Source organism: Nicotiana tomentosiformis, chromosome 6 (genome assembly GCF_000390325.3).
Source record: "Nicotiana tomentosiformis chromosome 6, ASM39032v3, whole genome shotgun sequence".
NCBI lineage: Eukaryota > Viridiplantae > Streptophyta > Magnoliopsida > Solanales > Solanaceae > Nicotiana > Nicotiana tomentosiformis.
In genome coordinates, this window is record NC_090817.1 from 112,820,249 (window position 1) to 112,833,581 (window position 13,333).

At 40.4% G+C, this 13,333-nt stretch overlaps 1 protein-coding gene across 1 annotated transcript; it reads right to left on the reverse strand.

The window, feature by feature from the left end:
* Positions 1 to 5,030: 5,030 nt before the first annotated feature.
* LOC138894593 (uncharacterized) lies at positions 5,031 to 5,555 on the reverse strand. Its single transcript, XM_070179299.1, has one exon. The coding sequence runs from the start codon at positions 5,553 to 5,555 to the stop codon at positions 5,031 to 5,033; it is 525 nt and encodes a 174-aa protein (XP_070035400.1).
* Positions 5,556 to 13,333: the final 7,778 nt, after the last annotated feature.

Genomic DNA, 13,333 nt, shown 5'->3' on the forward strand with positions numbered 1-13,333 from the left:
CGAATTCCGGAAATCTTCAAAGATAATTATTACCCATAACCTCACGAACTCAAATATTTAATTTTTACCCAATTCCATAACCATTTTCGTGGTTAAATCCCATTTTTATCAAAACCTAGGTTTTTCATCTAAACTCAAAGTTTTCATAATTTTACATGTTAAAATGAACCCATAATCTATGTATTTAACTTACATTGGATAGAAATTACTTACCTTCAATAGCTAGGTGAAATCCCCTCTCTAAGAAGCTCCAAAATCGCCCAAGAAGTGAAATAAAATGAGCCAAAATGGCCTAAGTCCTGTATTAAATGGACTTCACTACCTCCAGCACTTTCGCTTCTGCGGCTTATTGGCCGCTTTTGCAGCTCCACATCTGCAGAAAGATCATCGCAGATGCGGCTCTCCCCTAGATGGCCTACTTCCGCATCTGTAGACAACTGGACCGCTTCTGCGAGACTGCGTCTGTGGCGCATGTGCTGCACCTGAGGCTCTGGCCGCTTCTGCGGTTGCCTTCATCGCACCTGCACTTTCGCAGGTGCGGTCCATGCTCCGCATCTGCGATACCTAGGCAGCCCACACTAGGCCACTTCTGCGGCTGTTGGCTCACTTCTGCGAGCTCGCACCTGCGGCTAGTCCTCCGTAGGTGTGATTGCACCAGAAAGAAGAAACTCTGATGCTTCAGCCCTTTTCTCCAAGTCCAAATGACTTTCGCGCATCATCCGAATGGCCGGGGCCCCCGAGGCCTCGTCCAAACATACCAATAAGTTTGTAATCATGAGATGGACTTGCTCAAATCTTCAAAATGCGGAAAACAATGCCAAAACTAAGAACCACACCCTAAACCAAATCGAATCAACTTATGAACTTCAAGTTCTTCCAACTTGCTCCGAACGCGCCGAATCATACCTAAACTACTCGGAATGGTATCAAATTTTGCATGCAAGTCTTAAATCACCATACAGAACTATTCTCAGGCTCAAAATCCCAAACGAACCTTGATAACACCAAAATCTACTCCAAACCAAATTTAAAAAACTTTCAACCCTTTAATAAACCAACTTTCAACTTTAGGCGCCGAAACGTTCCCGGGTGACCCAAAACCTGATCCGAACAAGCCCAAGTCCAAAATCTTCATACGAACCTGTAGGGACCGTCAAATCTCGATTTTGAGATCGTTTACTAGAAATATTGACCCAAGTCAAACTTGACCCCTTTAAAGCCAATAACAAGGAACTAAGTGTTCTGATTTCAACCCGAACCCTTCCAAACCCGAACTAACCATCCCCGCAGGTCATAAAATAGTAAAAGCACATACAAGGAGTCTTATTTAGGAGAACGAGTATCTAGAAAGTAAAATGATCGGTTGGGTCGTTATATTTTTGCCAGCACCCTCAATGTGCTAGAACATATATCCTTGAAAAAACAACTTATCTCTGTAATCGGTTTCCATATTCGATCAGGCAATGCATTGAATACAATAGGCATCAGCGCTTCCATGAAAATATGACAATCGTGGCTTTTCATTTACGCCAACTTTCCTTCTTTCGTGTCAACACACCTGGATAAATATGATGCATACCCATCAAGCATCCTCAAATTGCTAACCCAACTACAAATCTCTCTTCTCTCATCCAAGGTGAACGTGTAACTGGCTTTGGGCTTCTGAATCTTATTGTTAAAGTATGTCAGATACAACTCACTTCGCCTATAATATTCCTTTAAGTCCATCCCAGCTTTCAAGTTATCTTTGGTCTTGTTAGTAACATCCATAACAGTGTTAAATAAGTTGTCAAAAAAATTCTTCTCGATATGCATGACGTCCAGATTATGCCGAAGAAGATTGTGCTTCCAATAAGGCAACTCCCAAAATATGCTCTGTTTAGTCCAGTTATGTGTGACACCATTACCTAGTATCTTAGATGGTAGAGACTCTGTTACTTTAGGCATATCCCTTACTCTGTTCCAAATTTCTTCTGAACATAAGCAGGCTGGTGGCTCCTCAAAATCAGTTCGGTTCTTCATAAATGCACTTCTATTTCACCTAAATTCATGATTCATTTGCAAGAATCTACGGTGGCAGTCGAACCATGTATTTTTACCTCCATGTTTCAAAGTAAATTCTTTTGTGTTTTTCATACAATAAGGGCAAGCTAACATTCCAGCAGTCGACCACCCGGACAACATTCCATAAGCAGAAAAAACATTTATGGTCCACATCAAAGCAGCATGCAATCTGAAGTTTTGTTTAGTTGATATATCATATGTTTTCACACATTGATGCCATAATAATTGTAACTCATCAATCAAAGGCTGCAAGTATACATCAGTCAAACTTTTTAGATTGCGTGGACCTAGAACAATACAAGTTAGGAACAGATATGGACTTGTTATACACAACTCGGGCGGAAGATTATACGGGGTAACAAACACTGGCCAACATGAATATGGTGCAACAGAGACATCAAATAGAGTAAATCCATCTGTGCATAATCCCAACCTAATATTTCCTAGTCCACTAAAAAACTCGGGGAACACCCTATCATAATACCGGGTGGCCTTCTATGTTCAAAGTGCCATCTCATATGAGGAGCAGAGCTCATTGATGCATACAACCTCTTTAACCTAGGTATAAGAGGTAAGTAATGCATCGCTTTATCTAGAACTTTCTTTTTGTATTGGCATTTGTGACTTCCTTAAAACGAGGCTGATTACAAAATTTACAGTTCTCTAGAGATGCGTCATCCTTATAGAATAACATGCAATCTTTCTCACAATAATTAATTCTCTTTGATGAAAGACCCAACTTAGAAACTAATTTCTTAGCAGTGTAGAAATCTTTTGGTAAGTCAATTTTACTCGAATTAAGTTCATTTATAAGCCCAATAATAGGATCCATACTCGCTTGGGAAATAGAACTATCTAATTTAATACTTAGCAATCTAACCGCAACATACAACTTGGAATGCACCGAGCCTTCATACAATGGACGACTAGCTTCCTCTAACTGTTCATAGAAACGCTTAGCCTCATCATTTGGTTCGGATTGAACACCAGGAAACATCCCAAAAGCATCCCTCATCATTTCATTGTATCGAGAATTTTTAACATTATGATCCGTAATGGGGCTATCCTCACCACCAAAAGAATTATGAAAGCTAACATCATCTAAACTAGCATGATTCTCCCCGTGAACAGTCCATATATAATAATTTTCTATAATCCCTTTCTTGTAGAGATGAACTTTAACTTCGTATGTTTTTAATAACTTAACACACTTATATTTCACACAAGGGCACCTAATCCTTCCTCCAATAAGAAAATCATCAAGTATTTGAGCCTTAACAATAAATTCAGCAACCCCTTCAATAAATCCATCCCTCAACCCGGCACGAATAGAATGATTCCTATAATACATCCATCTATGATGCACAAATTCCATCTACACAAATAGAAATCTAGAAATGAGATATTTAAAACAAATTAATTTATTTAAACTGGTTGCAAAGTTATACTCTTTCAAAGGTTCCTTTTAGATATATATGTATCATTGTGTCAAAGCACTTTAATTGATATATTTTATTTTTTAAATTAATATTTTTTTAACACTCGAAATCTCACATTAATCCCTATTCTAAATAATATAAGTTTTTAAATATAATAATTAAATTTGAATAGCTTCTTAAATGTTCATATAATCCAAATTAACTAATGATTTCTCAAATTTACAAATTGATCTTAATGTTGAAATTGAAAAAAATTAAATTTAATATCATTCTAATAATAAAACTAACAAGCAACAATGAACCTAGTACAACAACTTTTACATCAAAGCTTTAAACTATAGCTAGTTAATATAATTAAAATCAATAAATTATAAAGTTAATATATCAATCCAATAAGGTAGGTAAAACTTTTTATTTATTTCTAGATTAATAACCCTTGATTTTGAATTGCAGACTTTGAATTCTTCAAATTCTTAACAATCTTCTTTCTTCTATTCCAATATACTCATATATAGTCCTCCATCCCTTTGGCTTAATTACCATTGGAAGTGAAAGTGAAATTTCATTTTTCTTCTTTCCCATCGTTGTTTTCTCAATTACATTATGCCAACATGTCACCTTTTGTATTTCGAAAATAAATTAATCATTCGCTAAATTTAGATTCAGGATTTCTTAACATATTCTTGTTTAACCCAAAATTGAGTGACTATTTATGACATTGGTTTTTGGACAACTTGGATAATCTAATTGACATAATAATGGTGAAAAATGAATTTCGCAAAATAAAATCCCTATAGGAACAACATATATTATTCTCTCTTTTTATTTTATATTAAGTATCATTCAAAAACTAAAATCCCTAAAATTTCAACCATACCTAATTCAACTAGCTAGGATATTCATATATAGAAAATCTAATAAGCCTACAACAATTAAAATTACAACAAATTTAACAATGAAAACAAGATATATATGTCAACGAAGTACTTACCTCGACGGAAAAAATACCGGAGAAGAAATGTCGTTGCCGCCGCGAAACCACTGCTGAAAACGGAAAAAAAAAGTTAAAAAATTAAGGGGGAAAGGAAGGAGGAAGGAGCGGGAGAAGGGAGGAGGAAACGAGGGGGGGGGGGGAGAAAGAGAGCGAAAATACATTACCTATAATGAGGAGTATGGTGAAGAAGGACGAGAGGGAGAGAGGAGGAGAAATGAGAGAAGGAGGAGGAAAAATAATGTTTCTATTTTTGGGGAACGGGGGTCGGGTAGGGTTTTAAAAACAAAATCCGACCAATTCGGTCCGAATTGTCATTTTAAATATTTTTTTTTAAAAAAAACTACTGACCGAATCGGTCGGAATTGAAGTCAAACGAGTCAAACTGGATTTTGTGCCAAAGATTGCGACCGATTTGGTCGAAAATTTTAAAAAAAATATATAATTGATATTTTTTTGAAAATTCCGACGGATTTCGTCAAATATTTCCGACAAATGTTTTCCTTCAGAAATTTCAGTCGAAATTTTATGATTGTTTAGTAGTGGACCTCAAACATATCACCAACATTGATTGTAGCACTTGTTTCATCAACAATAACATCGGTCACCAAGTTCACAAAAGAACACACCTCATTACTATTTGGTTGCCACATAGACTTACACACATGGAATACTACTTTTTTATCACCAACCCGAAAAGTGAGTTCTCCGGCTTCAACATCACAAAGAGCCTTACCTGTAACAAGGAAAGGTCTCCCAATAATAATTGGCATTTCATAATCAACCTCACAATCTAGAATGATAAAATCCTCCGGGGGAATGAATTTATCAACACGAACCAAAACATCTTCAATCACACCCAAGGGCCACTTCATGATACGATCAACCATTTGCAATCTCATAGTGGTGGATCTTGCTTTCCCAGTTCCCAAAGTATTGTAAACCGAATAGGGCATCAAATTGATACTTTCCCCAAGATCATAAAGAGCTTTAGCAAACTCGGCACTTTCAATTGTACAATGAATTATGAAAGTACCGGGATCCTCCAACTTAGGATCCATTGAATGCACAATTGCACTCACTTGATGAGTGACTTTGATGGTTTCAAAATTCATTGGATGCTTCTTTGTCACAAGATCCTTCATAAACTTTGCATAATCGGGCATTTGTTCCAAGGCTTCAACTAATGACACATTGATTGAAAGACTCTTCATCATTTGAATGAACTTCTTGAATTGATTCTCACCATTTTGCTTGGCAAGTCTTTGAGGGTATGGAGGTGGAGACTTAGGCAATAGTGCCTTAGCCTTTTGCACTACCGGCTCTGGTATGTCAATAATGTGTTCCCTAGATGGGTTCACCTCCTCTTGAGTCTCTTTCACACTATCATCAATATCAATCCGAACTTCATCATTAGGTTACACCACATTGTTCGGGATATCTTCTTCTTGCATCACTTGATTATCATTAACAAGTTGCCTTTAACTTGAGGTGGGTGCATTCCCGCCTCGTCCACTTCTTGTGATAACCACCATAGTATGCCCCGTATTATTACCACCCTTTAGGTTTACCACCGTGTCACTTGGTAGTGATCCCTTAGGATGAAAATTTAGAGCTTGAGAGATTTACCCCATTTGAACTTCTAGGTTGCGGATTGATGTGTTGTGTGAGGCAAGTTGGGCATCTGAATCGACATTTTTTTCCATCATTTGCTTGAACATATTTTCGATACGCCCCATCTCATTGTTTGAAGAACTTGAACCATGGGAAGGATAAGGAGGTGGGTTGCTTGGTTGTTGGTACATTGGGGGCCTTTGAAAACTTGAGCCCTGGATGCCTTGATTGTTTCTCCACCCACCTTAATTATTGCCTACCAATTTCCTTGGTTGTTTCCACTCCAATTTCCTTGATTGTTGTTGTTATGAAAATTCCCTTGATTGTTTTTTCCACTCCAATTTCCTTGATTGTTAGAATTCCAATTGCCTTGATTATTTTGTGGTCGCCATTGTTGTTAGCTTGGGCCTTGAAAGTTGTTTGTTTGTCCTTGAAAATTATTCACATATTGCACTTTCTCCTCTTATTCATTGTAGGAATCATCTTGCTCAAAACTATCATCTTCTTGCACATAGTTCTCTACTCGATCTTTCACGTGTAGGCCCTTGGTCCTCCTCTTGTTTATCATCATGCTCACTCTCTCCATAACATTAACTTGCTTAGGAGCTTGCACTTGATTTAGTTGGGCCTTTGCTAGTTGAGTCATAGTAGTTGTCAATTCGACAATGGATTGCCCATGGTCTTGCAATTCTTTGTGAAGGTGGATCATATTTGGTTCACCTTGTGGAACATTGGCCCGGGATTGCCAAGCCGACGATGTTACCGCCATCTCATCCAAAATCTCACACGCCTCCGCATAAGGCGTAGTCATAAAGTTCCCACCGGCTAGTTGATTCACTACACATTGTTTGGTTGTGTTAATCCCACGATAGAAGGTTTGTTGAATCATGTTTTCCGTCATATCGTTATTGGGATATTCCTTGACCATAGTTCTATAGTGCTCCCATATCTCGTGTAGTGGTTCATTCGGCTCTTGCTTGAATGCCAAGATCTCATCTCGAAGTATAGTCATGTGTCCGGGAGAGAAAAACTTAGCAATGAACTTTTCCTCCAACTCATCCCAAGTGTGAATTGAATGGTTCGACAATCGTTCCAACCAATATAAAGCTTTCCCCCGTAGAGAGAAGGGAAAAAGTCTTAGCCTCAATGCATCCTCGGAGACATTCGTTTGCTTGCTACCCCAGCAAGTATCCACAAACCCATTCAAATGTTTATAAGCATTTTGTGTTGGAGCACTGGTAAAGAAACCTCGTTGCTCAAGCAAAGTGAGCATCACATTGGTGATTTGGAAGTTGCTCGCACTAATACAGGGAGGGAATATTGCACTAGCATAACCTTCGTTGGGCAATATCCGGTGTGGAGCTGCTCTTGGTGGAGGTGGGGGTGGAACATGCACATTATCATGAGGCACCCAGCCTCTTCGATTGGCTTGGGGCTCAAGAGATACCTCCTCAACTTGCTCATCCTCGCCATCCAATTCCCCCAAAGGCACATTTCCGAGATCATTGTTTGCCGCCATGGTTGTATCTAAAATTTCTCACACAAGTTAGTAACACGGAAGTAAAAGAAGATATTCCAAAAACAAACCCAAATTTATAGCTAACTCCGTTTTAACTCCTCGGCAACGGCGCCAAAAATTGATCCACATCCAATCCGTACTCAATAGTGAGTAGAAATGATTGTTGGAAGAATAGTACCCACCAAGAGTCAGGGTTGATTTCCACAGGGAGTTACTATGGGTGTTAGGAATATACACTTGACGAAAGCAAATGGAACAACTAAATTGCGCTTCCAAACAAAATGTTTTGATTTCTAGTTCTATTTTACTCTAGAAATTATGAGCTATGAAAAGAAACTAGAAGTGAATGATTAGTTTTGGTATTTTTTCAAATAGTTAAAAAGCCTAGGAATATGACCGTAACCTAGGTGCTCGCCCAATAGATTAAATATGTTAACAATTGTTTTGTTGTTTGGGGTATATTATAGCTCTCAACTCTACGTTACCCACTCAATACCTCTTGATCATAGAGTGATTTTTCCCAATTTAGCTTTCTCAAGCCCAAATGTGTATAAAACTAAATAGTTGATATGAGCTCAATTCGGGTTCTCACTATCTCTAGTTTGAACACTTTAATTAGGCTAATCAAACCCTCAATTAGCCAAATTCCTTGTTAGCCAAGTTATCCTAGACTAGGTCACTCTTTCTCAAGTAGAGACCAAGTCAAAAAGGCATGAATCAATATTTGCAACCATTAATTATAAACTTAAAGCACAAACTAAGCTAAATAATCAACACCCAATCATAAACAAGCATTAAATTAAATACCCATAAAGTTTACACATAGGGTTGGGTCACAACCCTATAAGAGTCAAGTTACTCATAGTGAGAAATTAAGTAAACACAGAAGAAATGCTAATTAAACTCATAATCTAAGATTAAAAAGATAAAATATGATGCTTGAATCCAAAAATAGTCACAAACTTCCTAAAATAGCAAAATATAACGGCTACATCAGCTCAAACTTCAAAACTTGACCTAAAACTGTGAATCTCGTTTATTTATAGTGGCCCAAAATTTGCTGACAAAAATGCTCCTCGGGAGGTTCTACGTCCGCACAATTCCATGTGCGGTTTGTAGATTTCTTCAGCTGGCAATGTTTAGGATTCTGCAGCCGCACAATTCTGCTTTGCGGCTGCAAAGCATCTTCTGCGGCCACACAATTCTTGTGCGGTCCGCACTTCAGGCAAGGCTCATGTCTTGGTCATTTGCACACTATCTAAACTTTGAATCATTTGTTAGTGCAAAACTTGTTCTGCGGCCACACAATTCACGTGCGGTCTGCACATCGGCTAAAACTCTGCTGGGCTCTTTCACTTACCTAGCTTGAGGTAAGGTTGGAGGGGTCTACGAGGACTATCGTGATCCCCATGGATCGTGACTCATTGGGGAAGTCCCGGCCCTCAGCCCTCTCTGTTCCAAAATAGAGGGTAAGACCCTCTAAGAGATAAACGATGGTGCTTTGTAGAGGAGCATTGCTGGCCTTGCTCTCAGGGTAAGTGTTTGTGTTTCAACCTTTATTTTTTTTATTTTTCAAGGCGTTCTTAGTTCTGAATTCTTTCTTCTCTTTCCTTTTTATAATTGTAGATGATGATCTTGGAGATCAAGAATGCCCAGATGGAGAATAGGCATAAAGACATCTTTGTAAAATTGAAGGATAAGTACTTTGAGAATCGTGGCAAGTATCGACATCTCCGCAGGCAGTTTTGTGAGAGTGGCGACATGCGGGACCTTAAGGACGAGTTGAAAGAGAAGGATGATGAGTTGGTGCGGGCCATCGAGAAATATAGTGTCCTCAAGGGGATGTTGAGGAGTATAGAAAAGGAGCTAGAGGTCAACAAGGGCGTGGAGACATAATGTAGTGACCTTCAAGCTCAAGTGATCGAGTTGCGAGGGCAGTTAGAAGAGTGTCGAATTCAGCAAGAGGCCCTCAATAATGAGATTGTTATGAAGCAAAATGAGCTCGAGAAGGCATAGTCTTCTTGTTTGGATGCTCAGAGGAAGACAAATATGCTTGATTTGGAGAATATGACTCTCCGAGACGAGCAGGAGAACGATAAATCAACGGCGAGAGCCAAGGAAGATCGACTTGAGGAAAGGATCGGAGAGTTGGAGAAAGATAACTCCATTCTTCATGATCGAATGGTCGCTTTGGAGGCTGAGAAGGCCCAATTACTTGCACAACCATCCTCCTTCCGTATTTCAGATTTTCCTAATGTACCTCGGGATTTATATGAATAATAGATTCATGATGAGGCCTAGTTAGATGTATTTTTAGATTTCCATGCGGTGGGGTCCGTCTCTAAGGCTGCCCTTAAAGATGTTCCAGTTAAGGCTCGTGAAGCTCGAGTCGCTTGTGGATATGATCCCGCTACACCTGAGGTCGATGACGAGAATGGGGACGAGGGTGTAGATCGGCTTGAGGAGAACGCCGAGTATGATACGGTTTATCCTCAAGGCGAAGGTGGTGACGATGAGGGGGATCGAGATGGTGAGGGTATCGGTGGTCAGGGTGGTGATGCTATTGAAGACTGAATGCGAGGGCACTACGGGTCTTGATGGCGGTGACCAGTAATTTTCTTTTTGACTTTTTTGTGTATTTTTGCCGGCTTTTTCATGAGCCTTTGTAAATAGTTTAAGTATGAAATATCAAAGTTGTTCCTTACATCTTCTTCTGTTCCTATGGTTTATTTTATGTACTTGTATATTTGTTTTTTGCTTCTATTGTTTGCTCGTTTCACTTTTTGTCCTTCTTATTGTTATTGTCTTTTAGCTGGTCATGGCCTTGGAGCCGAATATTCGTAGGTCACGTGCGTTACTTCGTTGAGATGTGGCCGAGGGTCGAAAGGTGTTTGTTCGAGCGAGGCCGAACATAAACTTTCATTAAATCGCAGTCGAGGTCCAGTAGGTGTTTGTTCCAGCCTAGTTGAACATATCCTTTCTTTAAATCGCGATCGAGGGCCGGTAGTTGTTTGTTCGATCTTAGTTGAACAAAACCTTTCCTTAAATCGCGGCCGAGGGTCGATAGGTGTTTGTTCGAGCTTACTCAAATATAACCTTTCATTAAGTCGCGGCCGAGGGCGGGTAGGTATTTGTTCAAGCTTAGTCGAACATAACCTTTTGTTGAATCGCGATCGAGGGCTGATAGGTGTTTTTTTTAGCATAGTCGAACATAACCTTTCGTTGAATCGCAGCCGAGGGTCATTAGGTATTTGTTCGAGCGGGGTCGAACATAACCTTTTGTTAAGTTGCAGCCGAGGGTCGGTAGATGTTTGTTCGAGCCTAGTCGAACATAACCTTAATACGAAAAAGGTGTCCTAATAAATGTAAGTTTCTTATTACTTTGACATTGTCGCTTTGGTTACATACTTGGAGAAAATTACAGATCTTGGGTGTTGGCGGTGTTCCACTCCCAGTCTACCTTGTCCCTTCATTGTTTGATTGGAGAGTATTGAGGAGTCGAGCAACAAAAATAACAAGACCCTCCCTTGCGTACTTTGAGTCATGGTGTTCACTTTGCCGCCTCATTAAAAACCTCTTTGAGAAAACCCAAATGGGACAAAATTCAAGCAAGGGAAAAAATACGACTTGGGGGACACTTTCTCTCAGAAGTTGAAGTATTTGAGGTGGCTGATGTTCCAATTTTTTAGTAGTTATTTTCCTTCCATTGTTTCTAGTTGGAATGAACCCTTGTTTACTTTGGCTATGATTTTGTACGAACCACCCCAGTTTGTTCCCAGCTTGCCTTCCCGGGGGTCTTTGCTCGCTTGAATTTTGGCTTTCAGCATGTAGACCCCGACTTTAAGTGGTCGGACCTTTTCTTTCTTGTTGTAATAGCGTTCTGCTTGTTATTTTTGGGCGACCATTCTTATGTACGCCATATCTATTCGTTTTTCAATCTTGTCGAGTTCCTGCCTTCTGCTCTCATCGTTACTCATACCGCATTCGTGGGAGTACCTTGGGTTGGGTTCTCCGACTTCGACCGATATTACTGCCTCGGTTCCATAGACCAAAGAGTATGGCGTCTCTCATGTGCTAGTCTTCGGAGTTGTTCGGTAGGCCCATAATACTTCTGGTAGTATTTCTGGCCACAGTCCCTTGGCGTCCTCGAGTTTTTTCTTTATGATGTTTAGTATGGACTTGTTAGAGGACTTTGCTTGCTCGTTACCTGTTGGGTGATATGGGGTTGAGAGTATCCTCTTGATATGATATTTCTCGAAGAATTCAACAATTTCCTTTCCTGTGAATCAGGGTCCATTGTCATAACTGATCTCCTTGGGTAGGCCGAATCAGCATATGATGTTTCTCCATGTAATTGTGATTACCTCTTGTTCCCGTATTTGGGCGAATGCTCCTGCTTCCACCCATTTAGATAAATAGTCAGTTAAAACCAAAAGGAATCGTACATTACCTCGCCCTGCTGGGAGGGGGCCCATGATGTCCATTCCCCATTTGATGAACTGCCACGGGGATGTGACTCAGTGGAGGTGCTCGCCTGCTTGGTGAATCATTGGGGCGTATTTTTAGCACTGCTCGTATTTCCTCATGAAGTCTGCAGCATCCTTTTTCATGGTGGGCTAATAGTATCCCGCCCGTATGAGGCATCTGACTAGTGCTCGAATGCCGGATTGAGCACCACAATGGCCTTCATTGACTTCCTCGATGACGCGCTGGGTCTGGTTTAGGCTCAGACATTTTGCCAGGGGGCCACCGTAAGTTCTCTTGTATAGGTCGCTATGAAGGTGATTGTATCTGGCCGCTCACATTCTTAGTTTATTGGCTTCATTCTTGTCGTATGGGAGTACGCCATCCTACAAATAAGCGATAATACGATTGCGCCAATTCCAAGTCAAGTTTATGGTTCTTACCTTGATTTGGTCTAGTGATGAGTTGAGGAGGTGTACTACGTTATTGTCCACGGTCGTGATATTTTTGGTACCTGAGGCCAATTTGGCGAGGCCATCCGCTTCGACATTCTACGCCCGTAGTATCTGGTCGAGCTGTCATTCGTTGAACTCAGGCAGTAACTTGCAGATCTCGGTCTGATATTTTTGTAACCTTTGTTCCTTGATTTGGTAAGTCCCTGTGACTTGGTTGGCTACGAGCTGGGAATCACATCAAAGTTTCAACCGCTTGCTAGCCTCAATCCTACAATTACGACCTCGTACTCGGACTCACTGTTAGCCATATCTGGGCACCTTATGGACTGACAGATTACTTCGCCTGTAGGGACCTCGAGTATGAGTCCTAGTCCGGACCCTAATACGTTGGACGCGCCATCGGTGTATAGGACCCAGAGGTCTTTTGCTTGGAGAGAATCTTGGAAGGCTTCCCTTTCGATTTCAGGCATTATTTTTGCACTGAAGTCGGCGAGCACCTGCGACTTTATCGCCATTCGCGGCTGGTATGTGATATCGTGCTCGCTTAGCTCGATGGCCCACATAGCCAGCCTCCCCGATAGCTCAGGTTTATGCAAAATGCTCCTTAGGAGAAAGGTTGTGACGACCGAGATGGGGTGGCACTGGAAATAGGGTCTAAGATTTCGTGAAGCTACGACCAATGCCAGAGCCAATTTTTCAAGGTGAGGACACCTCGTCTCGGCGTCGACGAGTGTTGTTCTAATGTAATAGATGGGAGATTGCGTACCTTTATTTCTGCGGATCAGCA